Raw genomic sequence first — 24,916 nt, forward strand, 5'->3', positions numbered from 1 at the left:
TTTACCTTGAATATGTGAACATTGCTGACCAAAGAGTACGCAAAAAAAACTAGCTGAGATATTTTTTACATTTACATCAGCGGGTGTCTTGGATGATTTTACACTATGAGGCTCTATTACAAAACCTGTTTTTTATTGCTTAGCACTTACTTCATTTTCCCACACATCGTGAATGACAGAATCAATATTACTTCTAGAGCAAAGCTCACTTTAAATACTCTTCTAGTACCACACTATTTATTTAGCTATACTTCTAGTGAATACAAATGTTTGTTGACTTTTTAAAATGTTGTCTTTTTCAAATTGCATTAGGAGAGTTGTCCGGTTTATCTTTTAAGGCTCAACTGGTTCGTGTATTCAGTCTTGATGAATGAAACATTACGTAATGATAAAAAAAACGTTCTTTTGTGGAATAAGCATGCTTCGAAGGAAAAAAAACTCTGGCGCGGCACGTTTGCCTAGCGAAGTCATGTCTTTACTCTGTTAGTGCTAAAAGCATTTGAAAATGTTACAGGCCCGCCATTAGCACAGCTTGGGCGTCCTGTGCGCAAGCATTCAGGACTGATATGTTGTCCTCACTAGTTATTTTGAGGTCTGCAGCTGTCAGTTGCTTTAGTACAGCATCGGCGCATGCTTTCAAAACCTATCGTTCTCTGCAGGTCACCACATAGTTCGTCAGTTCGGTAGTGTCTAAGATAACAGCATTTAAATTAACGGAATACAGTTGATGTAGAAGATCGTACATTTTTTTCGTGTTTTTTTGCTTTGTTAGTTTTTCTTGCATATTTCTTTGAAAATTATGCCGCGAAATCTGACTGCTTCGAAGTTCGTCGACGCCAGAACTTGGTCAGGTTATTGGCACGTTTATTTTTTTAATACTATAACCTTCTACTCCTATAATCGCCCTTTACAGTTCGACCACGTGTATCACTCAGTGATATGTTTGTCGGATAGCTGTAAGCATGTAATTACTAATTTCAATGATGGTACAGAGGTAACGTGTTTGTTACTAGAGATATCGAGCTATATAGAACTCGAAAGGGTCTTTCTTAAAAACAGCACTAGATGACTAACTTGTTGATCTTTTCCCGGGTTCGTTCCAAGTATCGTTCGAGTTTAGTTGGCGAATCATGGGGACACTATTGTTATTAGTCTACTAGCATTAGCTGTTACATTTAACTACCTTCTGCTTATGTCACGTAACGTTAATTTAGCTAAATTTGACGTTAACTTGCTTGATTATCAAGGAAAACATTGATTTAAGGTAGTTATTTGAAATAATTTCTTTGGATAAATTATCGTACATCGTATTGCTATGAGTTGGTTATCGTTAAGATCTCTACATTATTTAAAATATGCATGAGACCTAATTTAGACATTTACTATAAAGAACGTTTCTCTATTGTTACGGACTTTTCCGGTAGATATAGTATACTGGTTTTCGTTTTTAAAAAAAAAACCCTAGTAACCTGTACGTGTAGCTCAAACTATCTGAATTAAAAAAAAAACTTATGTTGAAACGAGTCCCATAATCCGTGTGATTATAGAATTTAAATCTTTTGTCCTATTCTATTTTACGGAGCTGGAGTTGAAATTCACTGTAAATGCATTAATTTCGGGTTCATTAGTTTCGAGCAATTCAGGGTGAATTACGGTTGCTAGAAAATCTATGTTTTAGCTTGCAAATTCCCTTTAACACCGACCACTCTCTTTTCGGTGTACAATTGTATCGTATGCCATGAGCAACAATGATGCGCTGTTGAGAATCTTCTAGGACTGACCCACTTGACATCGTCATACTACTACTTAATTATACTTGAGTATTTAATTCGACCATTTTAAAGACTGCTTTTGTTGATGAGTGATTGATTAATAGCTTGGTTGAAACTTAGCAAAAAAAAAAAAAAGGTATACTACGACGTTGCCCCAACATCACTGGATTTAAGAGAATGACGATTGAAGAATCGGGACGATTTGATTGAATATGAATTGACCTATTAATAATTAGATCGATTGATTTGGTGGGATTCAGTATGTTTGTAGACCTCGATAACAAAATGACGGTACGACAAGATGACAATCACAGTAGATTTGTCATCTGTGAAGTATCCATTCAGAAATAATTTAGAAACCCTTTTCTTATCACCTTTCTCGTTATCCTAATTTAGCTGTTGAAGCTTACTTACACCGGTGACTGTATTTAAAAAAAGTAGCTGATGATGTCACTATCATTCGTATATCATGCCGAATCTTTTACAGAAAAAAAAAAAATACTAGAATAAAATCCTCAAATTCGAATCGCAACGATTTTCAGTGAATGAATAAACTATAGAAAATATTGTAAAATAAAAAAAAATTGTGCCTTATTTATATTCTACGCGTTTATTATATCTGGCAAAGCTAACGGGTCAGGCATCGACAGCTTTTGAAATCAACCACAGTCTATACCCTCCCAAGCGTATATGTAAAAATACGAAGAAAAGCATATCTCTGATTGCAATGGTAACAGTATATCACTTAATTATGCGCTAAAGGATCTCTATTCTCCTATAATGAATGAGTGTGTTATAAATTCATATATTCCGAATTCACTAATTATATTTCAAAATCGTAGGATCGTAGAAGGAGAAAATCGTAGGTGGGATTGTGGGTCTATCGTTCTCTTTAAGTTATGCTAGATTCGTATAATGTAAATCTGGAGTTCCTTCAAAGTTTGTTGACGTCATGCCTAGCTAGCAGCCTTCTTGCTGCCCTATTCGCGTAGATATGCTTCTCTATGGCGCCTCAGGCGCTTTACTGTACAATTTTGGCAATTACCTTCTTACAACTAACTAATTTTTGCAGGCTGTATGCGAAAATTTCTCATAAACCTATATAATGAGCCTTTGCGTTGATTTGGTCTTGGACTGAACAACTTGTTGATAATTAAGCTTTCCCACTCTTCATTAGACACACGCTGCACCCCACAGTGAAAGGCCTGCTTCTGAGCCCTGCTGAGGAGAGATCTGAGAATATCCGCAGAACAGTGTAAAACTTCCCTTGAAAAAAATAAAATAACAGCTAAAATTGACTATCTATTGATAGCAAAAGATTCATCGATCACTCGGCTGCACAGTAGCAATATTTGTGAACACGAATAGTCCACCTATAAAACTGTGCATATCTATTTATGAAACAAATCACGGACAATAACGTAATCAAGGGTGTACACTGTCAGCGAAAATTGCCAAGAGACATGTAGCGCCATCAAGCGGTATCTACAAGAAACCGAACTACGAATGCTATTTCCAGATCCTATGTTGGCCAGTACACTATATTCACAATCAAAGTACATTGTTTCACTTTTCTTTTCATTACAGTTAACTGTTTTAGAAACCAGAGTTCATTGACTCAGCGGCCTTTGCCAGAGAAGTCACGAAGGAAGGGATCGCAGCTTACTTGAGAAAAGATTTTTCTATGACTATGGAGACAATTACAAGGTACAACTTCGTAAATGACTGGCTCGAAATGATTGCCTATATGAACGTTAGTTTTTTTTTATGCGGGAGACATGAGAATGAAAACTTTGTGACAAAGTAAGAAGTGGCAAATAGGTCCTATTGCGATTAACCTATAAGTGAATTTCTCAACTATTAACACCAATTAGATGGAATTTTCTCGAAGAGAGGAAATTTCGCCAGATTCTTTATCTCAATTTGAGGTTGAATTATGATATCTCTTTCTGCTCAAATAAAGTAATATAGAAATGGAAAAATTTACTGCACTTGGGGAAAAAATTGTTTGTCAAATTTGCATCTTCGAAATCCTCCGTAGCTAAATACATTGAGTTAAATAATCAACGGCCTTGCTAGTTTATTAATAACGAATTACTAACAAATATTATGAGTTGCTTTATGATGCTCTTGTCTTGTGGCACAACGAAAATGTCCCATGTAGTGGAAAATATATGGTTAACCATAGCTGATTCAGAAATAAATTTAAAACGTATCACTTATACATTGAACTATTCGTATTTAACTCGCTAGTGTTTACGTGCGCTTCTCCTTTGCAGGGGTGTTACAATAGGAAATCTACACGAGCTAGGAGCAGCTTCCATAGGAAATAAATCTACAAAACGCAATCAAAAATTCGACTAACTGGTAGTAAAATATTCTCGGTAAAATTTTACACGCGCGTTATAAAGATGTGTACAGTCTATGAAAGAGATCTCATACTGCTTACTTCGTTTTATATATCCTTTGTTAGTTATATCCTTGCCTGAAAATTAGCTTTCCAACGCAGCCTGCCAAGCTCAAATCATCCGATATAAAAATAAAGAAAAAAAGGACCAATTGGCAGATTTCTATAGGCGAAGCTTTATATAACATCTTTATAATTTAACTCGATTCGATTTAGCGACTTCAAGCAGCATTTAATGAATGGACAAGTCAGGTAAACTAGGTACATCTAAGATTTCAATATCGAGATAGAGGGACCTGTGGGTTGCGCCTGTTTTGTTGTTAAATCTGATTTGCTGATATTGCCAGCCTAACAAACTCTAAGATACACCACCAGCTATCCCATCGTAGCTAATCCTGCCTTACCTAACCCGTTTTTGTTTGCCAGTTATTTCATCAACTTGAAAATTTGCTTCACTTGCAAAATGTTGGCTTTGGTGCATCTCTACAACGTAAATTTTTAGTGTTGGGTAATTGATTCTGTTGCGGGGATGCAAGTAAACAGGTCACGCAGACCCTTGGAGAACACAGTTTTTTTCAATGTATTTTTTGTGTAACTTACATTTCTTGAATATATATAGATATATATATATATATATATATATATATATATAATATATATTTTTTTCTTTTTTTAACTATATTTGTGCAAATAAACTATTTCTCTTTTATAAAAAGCCATTTTTAGATAAAGGTTGACTCTGTTTCTAGGACATCACCAAAGTTTATTATATTTATAAACTTTCTTGAATAATGAATACTTTAATATATTACATTGAATAGAGACACCACTACTTAATATGCTTGGCTTACACATTTATTCTATTTTTGAGACGTCACAGAAATTTAAGATTTTTTATCCTTCGTTTTGTTTCTTTGAAAGTTTATTAGTTTTCTCAAAAATCGAATTAGGGAAAAATTAGCTCTGCATTTGCCGCTTCAAATCGACATATATTATAAGTCGACTGAAACAACTGCTTGAAACTCATTTTTATTCTATCGTTACACAGGCAGACCGATACGACCAACAAAGCTTTCTCAATTTTTACTTAAAAAATATCAATTTTAGAAATAATAATAATATGTATAGAAGTTTATTCAGCTCGTCGAGATCTAGGGATTTGAATATGTATTGTCTCTTTCAACTCAGTAGTGTACCAGCGAAAAAGCCACCCCATTCGGTTTTTGGCCTTTTCCACGTTGAAGCATCAATTTTAGCTATAGAAAATGGTATCTAATTCTTGCTCAGCTCGTCAAATGGTGTAAAGGACTGAACTCGACAAAGTAGTATATTGCGTAAAAAAATGTTTTCGATATTTCCCTCAGAAAACCTTTTAGAAAATACTTGTAAAAAAAATTGGTTAACAAAAATGCTCGCCATATCAGCTGCTACAACTTTCTAGATGACACTCACTAGAGTGTCATCTCTCAAAGTTCGCTTAGAAAAGCACTTGGAGAATAGCTCGGAACGCATTTTTGCCCCATTGGCTTTCGAGCACTTTCACGCTGACATGTTTAAGGTGTGGGATTATGCATTGCATTTTTATTTAGCCTGTCGAAATCTATCTATCGATCGATCTCACGAAAAAAAACCCTTCACGCAGAATGCTGTGGTTAAGTTTTTGCTTTTTAAAGTATGTTTTACTAGGATCTGGTATTGGGACATGTGTAGTATTTCACTGAGGGCTTTCGACTGGCGTTAGGAATGACCCATTCTACATTGACCTCCATGTAAACATTCGGCTACGATTTTGCAAATGAAAGCTTTTTGTTATAAAAGCCCCACCACAATAGAACCCATCTGTCATAGACATAGCAGATTTGAAAAAAAAAACCGCTTAAAAAAGCAAAATCGCAAAAAACGCAATTTTCCCAAATTAAAATTAGAACGGAGAACCAAATTCCTCCAAGAAAAAGGTATTCATCCAATTGGCTCCAGTCTACGCACAGCCCTATATGAAGCAAAATTCTAGCGCTTTGCCAAAAACCAACTTTGTCCAAGCGCTCTAAGGGTCGATTTTTACCTTCGATGAGCAAAGAAACAAACAAAGCGACAGACAGACAGTAGTATATAAAGATACAGATTATAAGCCGCCAGAATTTAGCATGCCTATCACAATTCACAGGACGTTACATTTACCTTTTTAAACGTATAATGTATATTTTTTTACTTTTTGATTTTAACAAAAGAGCCAATAAGGTTCTCTATTTCCGTACCTATGCGCCTTGCACAAAGGTAATGTCGTACAATATTTTGCTTTGCAGGACCTCTCCATTTATGTTAAATCTATCATGCACATAGCAGAAAAATATTACAGTTTATCAGGCAAGGACAATTTGTAAATGACCATACTAAAAAGCTTTGTCCGGCGCGTAAATAAAAGCAGGAAAGCAAATACCAAATGATAATAGGTCTACAGAAAGGTTCCTCGGAAAACATGTCCGAACTTCTATTTGGCGGTTACATTAGCACAGAACTTAGAGCTTACATCGCTATCACGCGCAAGGGCGAGGCCTACATAGAATGTTTACGTTCGCATTAATATAGTTTATATTCTACCAAGATAAAGGAAGAAAAACCCTTCGCGATAAACATATCTGAAGAGGACTTGATATCCAAAACCACATCCGGTAGGACTTACGATTTAAGTTGACTCGCCCCATTCGTAAGGCGTCGTGACCTAAGATATCAAACATAGACATGAGAACTTCTGGTTCCACCGTTCAAAACTCATCATTCAGAGATTTTGCTGACTACATGTATTCTAATATACATAGAGGTCTTAACCATTTGCCATATAATAAAAGCTGACCATTCGTAAACTCTGGCCAAACGTTCGTGATAAGACTGAGAGTTACAAAGCTAACTAGCTGCCGTAATATGCGCCTTGTCAGACAAAGTGCTAATGATATTATTTACAGCCAAGGCCCTTGCTTTGTATTTCTCTTCTTCTTTTCGACATTCGATCGGTGGTGCGTCAGGGGAACTCGTGTTAGTTGCTTCAAAATTCAGATTTGAGTACCTTCCATCTTTTTCTTTCTTTCCGCTTGAGATCTTCCATCTATTACGCTTGCATAACGGAAGCGAAATTCAAGTTTGCGCTAACCGTTAACGCGTCAATCTCATTTAATCTGTCAGGTCTCTGCAGGGAGGGAAATTCAAATAGCAAGAACTTTCAAGTAAGCGCTAGCGGCAAATTGACCTCGTACTGCGATTGCGGTATGTTGCAGGCTCTAGGGGTCCTAAAGGATTGACATGTCCGCGGGGGAAGTCATGAGAAGACGGAATGGGCGGAAGGTGAGCACTGGACCTAATCAGCGATAAATGTATACGGTCATCGCGACAACTGCTAATGTTTGGATTTGCTGTGTTAAAATTTTGACTCTAGGAAATAGTGGTGTTTTAGCTTGGATTACTGCTTGGTATACGAGGCGTGGCACAGCTTTGACGCTATTCTCGTGCGTGGACTGATCCGGAGTTCCTCCAGACAGTTAACTTTTCATGGTAGCAGTTTACTGGTAGCCAAAACCCCCCCTCTCTCAAGAGGCTGGCCGCTTTTGGCGTCTGCTTCTTGGTTCCCGTGAGGTTCACGACAAGTCAGTCGGCGCGACATCGATCGGGCGGGCAGGGGTGCTGTCTGTATGGCAGGCTGGCGCCAGAAACAAAGCTCTCGGTCCCCTGGGCCATCCTGCGTTTTGCTTTATGTTACTGTGGTGCTACTCGATGAAGTTGCATTCGTTAGAGAGAAAGAGAAAAAAGAGAGGGACAACTCAACCAACAGCGTAAGGAGGATTTCACTGTAGTACCAGCGGATTGCAGGAGCCAGCTTGCCGTGGGCCGAACTTGTTCTCAGCCAATTGTATCCCTCATCAACTCTGTCCCAATGTGTGCGGCATCGGAAATCGAACGGCGGGATTTCGCGAAACATTTGACCCAACATGGTGATGCGCTACTAGAGTGGCTAGCAGCTAGACATTTCAAGGAAGCAACAACTGTATCACGACGGAGTCAACCGCTACCATTCGAGATGTAATCGCCGGACGAGCACGCGGCTGTCCTCAAAGCCCGCTATTCTTTAGAAGTTGTGCCAAAGCTATGAGCGACCAGTGGGAAACACAAATGTGGTTTGTTGTGTAGAGAAGAAAAGATTACAGCGCCATTGCAATTAATCGTATTAGGAAGGGAAAGAGTAATCATTACCGTAATATCATCCAAGTGGCCTGTGATAGCAATTTTAGATGCGCAAAGATGTCCATTTGCAGGTGAGTTCAACGTTTGTGGCCTGTGAAGCACAGATAGGCGAAACTTATAATAGGAGCTTGCCCGAACCCTGGTTACGTAGACTATACCTAAGAAGCAAACAGTAACTAGTATAATATAGCTATGGTGAAAACTTGTGGCATATGAAGGATCCGTGAATGGATAGGGATATAGACTGGATCGTCAACAAAATATTGCAACAATATATACCTAACCTAACCAATACAAAAATGGTATATCGATTGGTTTGATCAACTGGTTGGAACTGCAAAGGGGCATTTTACTGTAGCTTTTGTAAGCAAAGAATATATTTGATAGGGGAAAATAAAGTTTTAATACAGAAGCTATTGGACTTTGTTTCTGTTCGAAACTGAATCATGTGATTTCTTTATGTTATCACTGTTTTCTATAGCTTAACAAGAAAAATATGACAAATATCTAACATCTATACTTGAAAGACGTTGGGTAATTCTCATAATAAACTACAGGACAACGGCTAAGGCATCTGCAGTAAAACAAAATATTTCATCATTCGTAAATGAAGAAGGTTATTTATTGAGGGATGAGGTAAGTTCCTGGAGGAACAATGCGACTTGTGGTCGCGTGATTATAAATCGGGTATCATAGAAAGTGAAGGGCAAGTCGTACATATTTCGAAAGCCTTCCACGCAAAAAGTCGGCCCTCATACCTGTTAATTATATGAATATATAAAAATAACAAATGATTGAATAACTAACGAAGCTAGAACATACGGCGATACTTTATCGGATTCGCTTGCCCGATTGTACGGTCAGATGGTAAAGTAATATCGGCTGGTTTCGTCGGATCTAGAACAAGTCTTTTTCCTTGTGCAATTTACATTTCAGGCCCCTGGTACACCCGGTTCGGAATTCAAAGAGACAATAATTGCACCTAGTAAATTTGGTTCGGATATCAATTACGCTGTTCCCGTAGTGGTATGTTATAGGTCCTACGTTCTCATTTTATTTGAACTCAAAACAGCTTTTGCTCTAACTGAACTTAGTGGACCTCTGATTCAGATTTTATAATCTCTAAGAATAAGAATTTCGATTTTGTCAGCATTTGACTGTAATTTGCCACAAATAAACTGCGATGATAAATTCGATGGCAATGTAAATGTGTCTCAATAGCGTTGACTTTACGCTTGTATACGATTCCCATTAGTCGTTGTACCCATTTTGGCCATAAGGCAATTTTACAGTAGTTCATCATATATTGATTTCGAATCGATTCCCTTGACCAGACCACCCTTCTAACCGGCCCCACTTGAACCTTTTGTGCGACTCTTTTGTGGGGCCACTGAAATGGACGCCCTATTAAAGCAATCCAGTTCCAGACCCTCAAACCATGTATAAAGATTTCAGAGAGTTTTTTCAGTTAAATACAAGGTAAAGCTACATCTCCTAGTTCCTAATAAAGTTCAGTGCAATTATTACCGATGGCTAGAAGCTATGTATATCTACTGAATCGATTTAACTTTGTTTAAGTTAACTAGTCGGAAAACACGTAACGACAGTCATAAACGGCTTGTACCTGATAAAAGCAATTAAACGCACCGACAAAATAATATTGACTTAGCCAAAACCACTGTCAGAGCTCACACATACATGTGTATAATTTTTTTAGGTAGATAGCGTTTCTCTTTTAGATAATTCAATTGTACTGAACCTGACTCATGTTCACTATTAGGAATACGTTTTTGCCCTAGGTGCGATACTAAAACAACCTTTCTACGGTAGCTTGCGAGAAGCCTTAAAGAAGCAAGGCTGGCATAAAAGTGCTGATGTGTGCTTTTTCTTCCTCTCTAGAAAAAGGTTACCCATGTATATTCCAGCAATAGAGGATTAACATGTTGTAGGCATGTATACTTACTCAAGCGACCTGATTCATCTAGATACTGGTATTTGGCTGGTTTTGTCTGATATGTATCTTAAAAGCTATTTAACTGCGTCTGTTTGATACCCGTTAAACTTACGCGCTCCAGTCCAACGCGGAGACTTGCCTATGCTCCTGTAAGACTGACATTAACGCTTGAAAATCGAAATTGAACAACTTAGCCCTTAAACGACAATGAGCAGGCCAATGCACTCATCGACGATTTTCGAACAGCTGCTACACTTTGTTGTCGTACGAACAATGGATGCATCGTTTGACCTTTAGCCATTTTGCTAATTAAACGGACAACTCGTAGGAGAATTGAGCTAGGGTAGCATGAACTAATGTACTGAGGTTACCTGGGTAGAGCGAATTCTCAAACGGGTGACACCAATTGATGGTAGTAATTCATATTTTAACAAAGTATCAATTGTGCTTATCGAAAATCACAAAAGAGATCTCAGAATGCTTTTACTGTATTTGTTTAATATGTAGGCTTTGTAAAGAGGTTTGAAGAGTTTGAATTTGGCTATGAGGTTTGTGACCCGCGCTGAAATGCAGTGCTCCATCGTAGTGCCTTACATATGCAATTATTCCACTAAATATTTATTAATGTTCAAAGAGAATTCACCAGGTACGGACAGGCATGCTCCTACCGTACCCACCGCGGCATAAATCGGTAACTGTTTGATGTAGCACGTCGGAAGTTATCTTAACAGGTATTCTACGTACGCATCTTTACGTCCTTCAATTGATCTATCGAACCGCGTGAGCGGTATTTGCTAGAACTGCAGTGGGGTCAGCTGAGATATACTTTTAACCTCTCGTACTTTTGTGTCGTTGGATGAGCTGGAAGCATCGGACTCTGGTCTACCTTTGGCAGAGGCTTAGCCGTCCAAGTTGGTTCGTCTTACTGCCGCGCGTAATCTTGAATATTAAATATATACACTGTTCCGATCGCTGTTACATCTACATTCTTTCAAGATTTTAGCAAACGATATTTGCTCGAAAGCAAAAAGCATTTATATCATTCCCTTATAAGCTGCCCATCCTATTCTGATAGTTGCCTTCTGTGGCCAGAGCCGTTAGCTGAAACCAGTTGAAGAAATGTGTGCCCCTGATATGGCCATACAATAGGCCATATAGTCCTAACGTTTTTGCAAATCTAAGGAAGAGTAAAAAAAGAACTCTCGAGGAACCTAGCCCACTCATTTCAAAAACCACCATTATTGCTCACTTCAAGATGTCCTACAGACGGTCCATCGATCGGAACCATTTATTGATCCGTCCGCGTTCCCTCTCGAAGCCCTAAGAGCACGTCTCTAATCCGTTTGACGCGACTTATTTTTTAACTTTGCCTCAACGGGCCACCCCCGGGTCTTACTCATCGTTCAACGAATCTCACGCATATAATCTTCCGTACTATCTGAGTTAAAAAAAAAATAAATAAAAAACGTCCAAGTCTGTCGAAGCGTAGATGTCAAATATGGGCGAAAATCTTTAAGGGCACGCTTAAAGGCTGCAGGAATATTATATATATTCATGTCTCTTACAATAGTAACATAACGGTACAGGACTCAACAACGAGTTTAAGTAAGCTAAAACCACCACAATAGAAACTGTTTATTTATGCCGGCTGAATGTACACAGCGTGTTTCGCAAATTTCAATTAGTGGCCTAAATAGGTATGCCTCCATACACTCAAATTAGTAGAATCAAATGATCACGACCGTATGTGTTTTCTAGCCATGAAACCCATGCCGCACTAAATACGTCCCAGGGACCACCTCACAAAAATAGTTTCTCATAGGAAATACATGGCGGGCAACTCCTAACTAGACTTCCGTCTGAAGGTGCGCTAGTGTCCTATAATCGTGTCATTTCCTAACAGCCTGCATACATGTTTTTCGGATCGTATTTTTTTCTCTGGGCGTTAACAAACGTAACTTGTGCGCCTTTACTCAAACTTACCTACCTGATGTTGTCTATTGGTCCTCGACTGTACGTCAATTGTCAAACACAAAACCGTCATTGGGTGTTTCTTCACGGCTCAGATACCTCATGTGTGTTTTGGAGAACTTAGAAAACAGCTATGTACTCAGTATGATTTTCGCTTGATTTCTAATCCGTGGCTTCCTGTAACGCTCTTTTTGATAGCGGAATAAATAACAATGTCTAATACTGTGTTATGTCTCTATAGGTTTCCCTAAAAATACAACGAGCGCATTTACTTTTTCTAGATGTAAGTTGTCTAGTGGTTGGAGGTCATGGCTAAACTTAATTTCACACGCCTCTTACCTCTCAGACCTAGAACATATCATGCGCCGGAAATAACGAGCTCTTATCTGAATCAGTTGCAGTCTATCCATTGCATGCTAACAAAATGGCCAAGAGGTTATTGCCGAAAGAATTGCCATCGGTCTGGTCGCCTTCAAAATGCGAGAACCGAAAGCGCAGTACTCGTAGACATTATCTATTCAAGTCATTAGATCGGAGACGCGACATGGGTCGAGCGGGAGAATGAGGAAGTAGTTGTTACGAAAATGCGTATCAGTTTTAACTCGAAAAAACGGGAAATTGCCTGTTCAGTTTATCAGTATCGAGATGTGGGTAATAGGACGTCGCGATAAACGAAACCCAACTCGTTACATCGCTCCGCTAGTTTAATGGACTGGACTGGACTGCTCGAAGGCTTTTAGTCTGGTGGGGGTGGGGGGCGGAAGGGGCAATTTCCTATCACCAAGAAACGTTTAAATTCGGAAACAAATTTGTTTCATGTATTCAAAACATAATGAATTCCCCTTTAACTAAATTGTATTTCCACTTAATTTTCTTAAACTCGCGATGATATCAACAGGAAATTGAGCTGATAATAGTAAAACGACCCAGTTAATGTTTTAGGTGATTTTTTAGAAAAAAAAAAAAGGTTAACGTTTTAGTGACGCCTTCCGCTAAAGGTTGCTTTTTCTGTTTCTCTTGAGATAGCAATGTGTTGTGTTTAAGAAAGCTCTGATCTTTTTCGTATTCGAGCTCTAACCTGATTAACAAAGAGAGTTTTGCTTCTGGATAAATTCAACAAGACATCAAACAAGTCTTCAAGGTAAAACTTCTTTTTATTATAAAAAAAAGAAAAAGAAATTTCATCTGACGCCATTTTTCCACTATTTCCTCATTAGGTGTAATCGAGTCCATCACAGAGTCTTCGACTTTTCTGTTTAACTGAAGAAAAGTAACACGCGAACTGGGAATGTAATTCGAACATTACTGCCGACTCCATATCTGACAAACTAATCGTCCTAAATACTATTTAAAATATTGTACCGGTAAAAACTTCGAAGGGTGGACTATTCGTTGGTCACCTATGGTGCAGCCCGCTAATCTTAAGCGAACATTATCTTAGTTAGATTTTTGGAGCTAGTCCTTTTCTTCACCTAACGATAGCCAGAACAGATAAAAACATACGCTATCCAACTACCTCTTTGCATATACTTGCTGCTGTTATTGACAAGCTTACGAATGCGCATGTAAATAACGTCATCGTTCCGAAGACGTTTCCGATCGCCGCAGGTAGTCTCTTCCAAAGCGATGATACATATACCTTCATTTAGTCGTTCTTTGCACGTGTTCCTAAACGTCGCAAAATGTCGAAGAAAAAGTTATAGAAATTCTACTTGTTTTTCATCACTTGGATAACTACAATAGTTTACGGAGCCGATTACAGAATTGGGTACGGCTTGAACCCGATTCGCCGTACGAGCAGGCTATAATTAATACTGCTAGTTCGTAACTGGATATAATAATACTGAAGTTTTTACGACTTGAAACGAAGGCCTTATAGTTTCATGCTTTGAAATTTTTCACCGCTAACCCTATTATTAATTATTTTGTAGATTTTACTTTTTGACAGCAGAAGGTTAGCTAGATTATCAAAATCGATACAAACTTCCTTTCGAACTGTCAATAACTCTTACACGCGGAGTCGACCTACAATGATTGATACAAATTGCCCTATCCGCACTCTAAATCGTCGGCCAATGTCAAAAACAAATGTTTGTGTTTCGTACTTGCCCTCAGTTTTCTTCTTTCGAAGCTTTGAGATCTATCTACCAGAGTAGGTGCACCTTTTACGGAGCATACTTCTACTTTTATAAATAAACTAACTTTAAACTAACATTAAGGGAGTTGTCTCTGTTTTGGGCCTGAGTGCACTGGCAGTGTCATGTGTGCAGCATTTCCTTGGCTGAGCCGAACGAAGCTGCAGTAGTAAAGTAGGAGCGTATCCTACAGATTGCTCTTTTACCTCGAAGCGATGGACCTCAGGAAGAGCGGAAAAATGTCCGGCTTTGTTACCCTATGGTCCTACAGGAGAAGCTGCTGGCTGATGTTGGCATCAGGCGACATCCTCACAGGAGCGGCAAATGTTGAAGCTTCCATAAACCATTCATCGTTTGCCTGAATAGTATCTTGATTTGTCGACGCTGGAACTTGTGTTAAGGTATTTTTGTTCCTTTTTGGTGATCGACTGATTCGCCAAGCTCTCGATCGCACAGGTGCTAAAACTGAAATCAAGCGTCTTGCCTATACACAAAAGTCGTACGCTTATGTGAATGTGATTTTATAATTGTGTCACAAAGCATGCAAAGGATACAGCTGCTTTTCAACTAAGAGATCGCGAGGATTATGGGACGTACGACATGCCACTTTTTTCACAGTCTAAGTAACGCGACGATATTAACATAACTGGGCTTCATTTGAGGCCCTCATATAACGGCTTTACAACCATCACCGAGGTATTTGCGGCACGTAATGGCGAATCGTGGGTTAAAGCGATACGCGTCCAAGTTAAGTTTGGCCTATTTTACATGCAATAAGATAATTGATATGATTTAGACTTCCTGAAAAAGGTTGGTTTTAGTTTTTTTGGGCAAAATTAAGGCTCAACAAAACGCCGTCTATATGTAGACACCCATAGCATTTAGATAGCTAGAAGGAAATGCACTACGGAGCCTAAAGCCGTCCTTGCAGGATACTGCTGCTGGGCAACTGCGCGCGGTACGATTATAATACGTAAATGAGCTATCCTTATTAGCACCGATGATACCTTGCCGTTTAGGTCTGGCAACAAAGGGATGACAAATAAAAAAAATAACGATGTTTACATGTAAATGCAAGCAAAGCTTCGTAGACACATCGGCGATACTAATATACTAAAGGAGCTACGTACTCATCCGAATTCATACAGTCATGGCAAGTTGCTGCGTGTCAAGTTGATTCATTTAAGACAAGTTACTATCGTTTCTTAATGAAGCCTCGAGTCTTTGGTCTTCCACATAACTACGCGTTTATTTTACCCAAAGATGGATTTACGGTTTACAACAAGGGAATTTGCCAAACCATTTTTTCAACGTTTGACAGCTTCGGCTGAAGGATGAAAGAAAAGAAAGAAAGAAAGAAAGAACAAAGAAGATTTATTATTTTTGCATAGAACATTAGAAAGGTGCGACATGAAAAATACCAAAGTTTTCCTGTGCAGTTAGTGATGGTCATCACGTCAACACTTCGACATCTAGCCTATGTCATGTCAAGGAATCTTCATGGGCGGGACGAAGTGCATAGGCCAGATAAGCAGATCATTGCAGGAATATTAGGGCGTCGACAAGGTAAATGGCTGACATCGAAGTTTACCTGCGAGAAGAGGCGCGCAACACGAACATGTCCGCTGCGCGTCACCTCTAGCGTTAATCGATACATTTCAAATAGCTGGTGGCCCTTCCTGGCGTGAAACGTGCGTCCAGTCTCGGTTGGGCACGTAAATTATTGTTATTATAAGTGGGAAATACGTTACCGCCACTTTATCATCCGGCCAGCTGTGATTAATATTCACGGCGCTTCGAATTTTACGTTCGGAACCGCCGTTGGCTAACGAAAATCAGAAGTATTGATATTTGTGTTAGATTTACCTATGCATGTACATTAATGAAATTTTAAAATCACCTACAATCTCTGACAGTACTGAAGTTCAGATAATGTGAATGTTTATGTAATAAACATCTAAACATATCGGGCACATCGTACTACTGGCTAGTCGCCATATGCAGTGGACTTTTTCCTAACAATGAATTCCCTTATATGAGACATCGATCATGACGAGCACCGATCGAAGCTGAACCACATGTCTTGAATACGAATATCGTTGTATGTAACTTTGCTGTCCCCGTGTTCTCTAAATGATGGACTTTCTGTCGCTAATTGTATAATCGTCCATGGAAACCTTTTTTTTTTTCTTTTTTGTAAGCTTTTTTGTGGGACCTACTAGTATAGGCTATTGCCAGACTCACATATCATAAACTGAATATAACATACAGAAAACGCCTCTATGCTTCGGCGCATTAACAGTTGCTGAAACGAATGGCAGGAAATCCCGCATATTGAGCGGTACAGTTCCGAGGAGTCTCCTTGCTTAATTGGACCGTAGACTTATACCAGAGGTATTGACAAGAAAAATCACCAGAAAAAATTGTATAAACACAACTCCCTTACAAATATAAGGTAAAGTATTTGAGGACCTGTCAGTATGTGTTGGCCTGTCTGCCTATTAAAATATACGCTTGTTATTTCGAATTTTGGACGGAGGTTATCAATTTCATGCAACTAAATGTGACAATACGGAAAAATAGGCGGATTACTAAGGAACTTCAAGAATGGGCGAAAAGTTGCTTAATAGGTAATCGTACCCCAATATTCTACTAAGAAATAGGATGGTCTTGACCAATGGATCTAGAAAGATCTAGAAAGATAACATTGTACTTACCGTAAAAAAAGAGGTCAAAACATGTGATACTGACGGTATGTAATGAAGCTTTATACTATAATGCTTGCGTCATTCCCAGTATTACAGTTTTTCCTAAATGTTTGTTACGATGTTTCAAACCACGTTAACCAATACATTTGCCTGCAAAAAATAACTGCAATGCAAAGTTGTATAAAAGCACCATAAAAATTCGCCCGGAGCCCATACCCACTCATTTATTGATCGCCGATGCGAATATTTTACCGATGATGTGTTTTGACATAAACACCGATGAGTATACACGAACAGGTTTTGAATTGGTCAAAAAAATAAGTAGTTTAGAAGAGAGTGAGTTATTATCGACCGTTTTTGTCAGTCGATAAGTGTCATATATTAAAATTAAAGATTGTTAGAAGAGGAATTGAAAAGAAAAGACCTCGGTTTACGTTTGCTGTGTTAATCCCTTTTGCTGAAGGCTGCAAGCGGATTAATGGCTGATTTCGATCACCATTACACTAACTTTTTTAAGTGTCGCAAGGTAATTGCGTTATCTAATTTCTTTCTTGCAGTCTAACCCCGGTGTCGTAAAGCTCAACCTCTATTCCTTCTCGGCTAAATTCCCGCTGCCGAAATCGCTGAATTGTGAGCAATCAATTTGCTAGGCTACCTGTCTCCACTGTCCTAAGAAAATCGACAAATAAATATCGAAGAAAAACGGATCTTATAAGCTATTACCATTTATTATACTAGCGCAGGAAAGGTTAAAGCCTTTCCTAAAGGTAGCGCCACCGGATTTCCACATGGGCCATAGTAGAAAAGAAACGACGTGGAGTAAATTTAGTACATTCTCCTTTCCTTACTGTCAATGGATGAAGTTGTCACTTCATAGCCAGCCGAACTTTAGATATACAATAAACCAAATATATTTTGTGATTTTTCTAGATGCGCGAACGTTTACGGTGACTTTTTCCTTTCTTTAAGCTTACGTGAGTACCGTAAGTAGCAAACAGAATTTAGACGCCTCTATACAAGGAGCTGCTTAAATCAGCAGCGTTAAGGGACTCTCATACGATTCTTTTTTATTCTAGAGACACGAATGAGTGCTAAACGTGATTAATCTTCAAATAATCAGAACTATTGAACCCTCTAGCGCACGTCTATGCCACACTTATCAAAATCTACAAGTGGGTCATCGACGCCACAAACGAACAGAGAACTTTGAAATATTAACTTCTCGCGTCATTTTGTCTTGTTTTCGCCACTGCACTGCAATAACTTATTTGCTTTCACGAATACCATCCCTTTCGTTATGCCTATACAAGTTAGTTTGCAGACTGTGTGTAAATTCTATCGGGCAATTATATCCTGGGGGACTAGAGTACGTGGCATCAAAATAGACTTCACCTATGACTACTTAATACGACTTTTCCTTATGTCATAAAGCGTTACATATTATCGATGGTGAACAGGATTTCGAGGCCATATATTTGCACGGATGGGCCTTCATCAGCCAAGCCGGTTTTAGCAGTGGCACCTGACAACTCAAGGTGTCATGATGCAAAAAAATTGGCTTCCTAAGGAGCTTCAGCTGTCCATAGCCACATAATTCTGTCGCTCAAAATAAGCCCTTACATTGTACTCTCGGGTACAGGTTTTTTTTTCTGTACGGTAGTAAAGAATTACTAGTTGAAGACTATGTAGAAAATAAGCAAATACAGCATGTCCAAGACTTAGTTATTTTATAAAAAAATAATTTCCTTTTTTGTCCGGTTGTTACACGTAATCTAATGTGTTTTTGCCAGATGGCGCGAGTACCAAAATAAATTTAACCGTGTACCTTTGACCGGACCTTTGAAATATTCTTCCCACAAACAATGACCGCTCTATATAATGGGAGTGTTGGTGCTGTTTCCGATACCGACGGACTCGAGTTTAAAACAAAAAACGCTTGCCGTTTCTTTCTAAAGAAAGCTACGGATTCTGAGCATTAATCACTATCGCGGATATAGTATTCCGTATCGTGCTAAATAACGATAATAATAATTATTATTGTTGCTATTTTCCTCCTCTTTTTTATTCTAGATATAAAAATGTTGTTCCAGCTGGGTTAGGAAGAGGCTCTGCACGGATGACTCGCAGCTATAGGCGACGCTCATTACTTCAGCGAGCGGTGGATGCCGAGTCACCAGTGATATGACTATTTCTCCCCGAACGTATACAGTAATACGAATTGACAAGCATTAAGTAGATGCGTTTTAATTGAGACGACCATTCCTGCCGTGAGCTGCGCCAAAGACTACATCAAAGCTTGACTTCGGTCCCCGTAATAATTAACCATTGACCTCGTTTTATATGCTTTTTGCGTTTTATATTACCTCTACAAAGGCCTCGTTGTTCTCGAATGTTTTCTATTGCCCTGGGATTTGTATATGGGGAAACATATAAATGCTATTGAACAAGTGCAATTTTTTTTCTAAAGTCGCTTTTAGACGTGGCGTACGTATAGGTAATCCATTTCCCTAGCCTCTATCTGAATTGCATCCTGAGACAGGCCTTAATAGGCCGTTTGATGGGCTACATCGATCCGGTAATATAAACGATCTGGTAATATAAAAAAACGAATCTTGAGGCTAGGAAGTGTTGGACGTGACCCGAACCGTGAGCTAAATCATATGTCTATACGGAGGGTTGCCTGTGAACGTTCTCTTGCGAAAACTTAAATTATGTGATTGATCGAAAGTTGTACGTGAACAATTTGCGTATTTTACATTTATTAATAGTATGGCTTCTTCGGTATAAAAACGCTGGCTGAATAAAAATACTGATGATCGCGGTGGTGAGGACTGTAGTAATAACGATGTTTCCATGTTAAGCACCTCAAGCCTTGTGAAGTGTCTCTAATCAGGCTTGAGACGCTGTGGCATCGCTATGGGGACAAGAAGCTAAAAGTGATTTAAGCACGGTCACTCCTGTACCTAGTGCAACCGAATTGCTAGTGCAGCCTGCCTAGAATGTCTATCACACCTTCTAATAAATAATGACGAACAATTTATAAGCTCGATTGTATTAGGTTTTAAATTTAGGCTTTCTCTATTAGTTATAGGGTGTTCTGTGGTTCTTTCGCTAATAGATTTTCAATAAACGATAGATTTCCAAAGCTACAACGGTTAAAATAATACAATGTGTTGATTCAATGATTGGTAGTTGCATGTTTATGCTGGTTACCGTCTAAAACGGTATGTTATAGGGTATTTTCTTAAAACCCTATCGTGTAACCTTTAGGTAGTAGATCTTGCCTGAAATTATCGTAAGATCTGAAAAAATAGAATACGACGTTGAGTAATGTATCATGATCTTGCCCAGCTTGCGAACATATCGTACGTAGAACAGTTCCAGATTGCTAGCGAGCTTGTATTTTGGCTGTTTAACACACATCTATTTGACCTGCTCAGGGCACGCTTTAGAGCGTAATAACAATGGCGTTAGGTCAACAAGCAACTTGGTTGCCCAGCGAGCCACTCGCTTGTCCTGTCGATACAGCACGCGTAATAGGTACACCGCGTATAAGCTATTATGAATTATTCAACCAGGCCAAATTTTTTTATCCTTATCATAAAGTCTTGGCTTGTAATACACAACCTGAACCGTATTAATTAGATAGAGGCTAGATGTTGAAGTACTTCATGGGGATATCAGCTTGCTATACCAGACAGAGCTCGCCATCCGCCCTTCCTGTGTATTAAGAGTGACAGAATCCTCGGTACTTTATATAATCAAGAATATTTTTGTCGAATTCCGCCTGTACTGCCAGCCGGTGCGGTAAAGCATCCACTTCTCTAGCAAGCGATAAATCATCCATTCAGACCGCAATAAGCGATGAGCACACCTGATGAAAAACAATACAAAGTAAATACTACAGATGAACATTTTTACTGGAATAAAAAACGGGAAAGTTAGTTATCATTATTGTAGAACTGTGAAAATGCAAATGCATAGTGTAAAACTAAGGGAAACAGCTGCGCGTCCAGGTTGGCGAAAATAGACGGATAATACCTAGGATTTACACAAGCGCGCACCTGCAAGCGGCTTAAGTACTGATTCGATTGCCCACCGGCGTTTAAGAGGATAATCAGAATTAATTAAGCTTTATATCGTTACTGTAATAGAAGAACCGAGATTTAGGCAGGAGAGATCTAGCGCTATGTCTAGAAAAAGTAGTGGACGTTTTTGTGCATCACTGTATGCGACCGATGAGTCAGAGTCACAAAGCCTTCATGTCACGACAATCAACGTATTCTAAAAGAGTCATAGAACTGTTCCGCAATATTGATTGTTTCTTCATTATTTATAATTTTTTGTTAGATATTTGTACATCGTAATCATAAATCCATCATCGAAATTTATGTCAAAAAAAAATTACTGATTCCTTGAACTATTCCATTTTTGCAGGAATTGTCGCTCTAGTACACTGGCAATGTGAGTATGAGTACGGTGTAGGAAAATATCATAAAGCGCCCTATTTTTTACGCGAGCCTCAAAATATCACATTTCTCGAGAAGGTTTTCCACGTGCGAAATTATTAAAATAAGTGATATCATGAATTCTTCTACAATCTTGTAGCGTAAAGTGCCATTCACGATCGGACCACTTTTTCAAAAAAAATTTCTTGTGTATACCACGCCTTCAATATATATATTTGCTATGACCATTCGTTGCCGTTCAGAGTCCTTGCGGTTGTGAAGATGTAAAGAATGCAAGGGACAATAGGACATGCGTGCTGTTCTTTATGTCGGATAATATTGCAGGAGACATGTTCCAGCACAATGGGTCCAAACATCCAAACGAGCTCCGGAAACGCTTGATAATTGTCGCTAGCTTGACGGAACACGTTTTCTGATTTACTTCCTAAAATTATCCGCGAAATCATTCAGTTGTTGGACGAAATAGTAGTATGATGTTTAGTCTATTGGACGCGCACATTTCAAGCCTGCCGTCTCACGGCAAAATAAGGAACGGCCTTTGCTGGGTCTGACGTCAGTAGCTCGGAAATCCCAAATGAATAAGAGGTACTCCTTCGTATCGTTGATCGAAGGACCAATCAAATGGGTAGCCCTTTTAGCAGTTTCACTTTGAGTCAAAAAAGTGGGTTCTTTGTCTTGAAAAGGGCAACCAACCACACCCACCGCATCGGTAAAACCCGTCACGCAACCACAACACATCAAACTAAACCAATGATAATCTTATTTTACCTACGCTAAATTAACCGAATAGAATAGAACCACTACATACAAGTATAGGAGCATGTTTCTAAGTCCACATGAACGGCTGACCTGTTAACTTGCATATTTTGAAAAATATACTGTTATTGCACAGGACTACTATAAAGGTTACCTATGAAGTTCCTGTCAAATATTTGTTCAGCTACTGAAGAATAAACCAGTCGGTGTTCCAAAGTGGTTCTATGCTTCCACGAAATGACGTCTATTTTATTATTCGAGTACCATTTCAGCGTAGTATATAATCTAAAGAATAAAATATACATATGCATGCATATATATGTAATAAGATTACAAAGGTCTGTCCAGCGTTGAATCATTCTGCAAGGTTTCTTCTACTGGACATGCCCTTAGGTAAATATTTACGTAAACGGTATGATTTTCATAGAATTCCTATTTTCAGACGTTTCAGTCAATAGGCTCAACAGCGATTTAGATTAGGTTGTTGGAATGTCAGTGCTACTTCTGCCTGTATGATTCAGATTCAACGGAAACAGATATTTTTGTTTTGTGCATACATGGGATGCCCTCATAAATCGACTTCTCTCAGAAAACTGCCCACATCTCGAACGGGCATTTTCTATTAGGCTCAAAACACACAACATTATTGCTTTATTCATCGAGTCAGCAGTTTCAAAACTCCCTTCCGTTCCCTTCTGTTCCCCAGTGGCTCGCAGGAGCCCCCATGATTATTCATCAGCCCGTGCATTCATAATTCATAAAAAATCGCGACTGAATTAAAAAACGTAAAGGTCCCTCTATTCCATAGACATTCGCATACAGAAACCCGTATCATCTCCATTAGTATCGCATTTAATTACATCACTTTCATTGAAAATGGTTAATATTGTTGTTATCTCTTGCCTCATATTCGTTCCTATCAATAAGACAAATGTGAGCCACTCACAATAAAACGTTGGCAATTCCTCCAACGATGTCTTCCTATTTGCCCTGTTTGGTAGGAGCATGGCAGTCGATTATGAACTTGTGAGTAACTTAGCTGCAGCGTAATGCGACCAAGACCAAAGACCCAACTGTTGCACCATTCGAACCCCGTTTGGAACTCGCTTTTTCTATCTGAGTGGAAAGTCTAAAGGGAAAATTACGTTTGATTGCGATGTTACTCTATGAAAGCGGGAATCACATTAAAATAGTTGTGCGCGAGAAGCTGAAAATAGTACTAGATGGAGCTTTGATTACAGTAGAAGTGGAGAAATGTCGAGTAACTTGAATAATAACCATGAACTTGAATAATGAATCAGAACGTTTCGCTTCACTGATTACGCAGAATCAGGAATCCTGACGGAACCTGCTCGGACAAGATAATCGTAACGGACACTTCCTCGTGTTGCGTTGACGCACGTTTGATATCCCACTACTTCGAAGGCAACACTGGAAAACAAGGGGTGAGCCAAGGGCGAAAGAAGAAAGTAAGATCGTTGCGGTATTTGGGATTGAACTATTTCAGTGCCAGCAAATGACTCTTCGGTTCTTTCCGATCGATTAAACCAAAGGAGTATAGTATCCTCTGTAGACGTAGTCGACGTCGATGAGCCGTTCAGTGAAGCACGGGCTCTAAGCGGAAGGAAGAGAAAGCTCATATTAGACGATCGAACAGTCCATAGTCGTAAGGCCTTGCACAGATGAGGACGTGCTCGAAGCATTACGCCTGTGCTCAAAGGGAAGCCCTTTAATTTAGATACTAAAAAAGGACATGCATAAAGGACGTTCAGAAGCTTTTTAGAATACGTTTGGATTGATACCCAATTAGCGTCACTTCAATACTAGAGCGGCATTATTAAAAAAATATTAGTGTTAGGACTGCCGACTGCCAAGGGCTATGTAAGGCCCGAAACAAACGGGCCGATTAGGCAGTCCCCAGCTAACAGCCTATTTAATTGACGCCCGTAGAAGGCATGCATTGAACATTTACCTTTGATGGCTAAAACGGCCTTTAATGACTTTATTGCTGATTAGACTGATCGATCTAGATTTCGATCGAAGGCCGAGGACCAAAAGTTTTCACCCATAAGAAACAGCCCTATTTTTTTTTTAACTAAAAATAAATAATTGAAACGGATGAAATTTATTTGAATATGAATTTGTTTAGCACCCAGCGGAACATAAAGGCATTTTCGTCCGGATTTTGGTGGCTCTTTAAAGCCGATTATAACGAACACGGTCTCCTATCAGCGTTCCTATTTACTGTAAAAAGTCGGCTATCGTATCAGTTGCTTCAAACCTACAAGGTACACTGATTTTGTATTGATCTACGGTGTAGAAATTACTAGACGAGTGACCTTTTGTTATACCTAGAGCTAAAGTTCAATTCGGTAAAAGCTTTTTTCCCGGTGACAACTATGTACTTTGCTGTAGCCCTGTTCCAAAAATGCTTCATTACTTCTCAATTGCTCTACAACCTTTTGACAACATTAAAGTATCTATTGTGGCATACTCGAACTCACGTCAATCGTG

At 38.9% G+C, this 24,916-nt stretch overlaps 1 protein-coding gene and 1 long non-coding RNA gene across 2 annotated transcripts in view; both read left to right on the forward strand.

The window, feature by feature from the left end:
* Positions 1-7,837: 7,837 nt before the first annotated feature.
* Positions 7,838-24,916, forward strand: part of LOC111259538 (uncharacterized) — a 51,167-nt gene continuing 34,088 nt past the window's right edge. Inside the window, exon 1 of the mRNA XM_022831629.2 lies at positions 7,838-8,480. Coding sequence (XP_022687364.2) covers positions 8,467-8,480 — 14 coding nt within the window. The 5' untranslated portion in view covers positions 7,838-8,466. The remainder of the gene's footprint in view (positions 8,481-24,916) is intronic.
* LOC147753621 (uncharacterized) lies at positions 9,350-22,885 on the forward strand. Its single transcript, XR_015310635.1, has 3 exons — positions 9,350-9,435; positions 21,615-21,641; positions 21,971-22,885. It is a non-coding gene; the product is annotated as an uncharacterized LOC147753621 (long non-coding RNA).

Source organism: Varroa jacobsoni, unplaced genomic scaffold (genome assembly GCF_002532875.2).
Source record: "Varroa jacobsoni isolate VJ856 unplaced genomic scaffold, vjacob_1.0 scaffold_342, whole genome shotgun sequence".
Taxonomy (NCBI): Eukaryota; Metazoa; Arthropoda; class Arachnida; order Mesostigmata; family Varroidae; genus Varroa; species Varroa jacobsoni.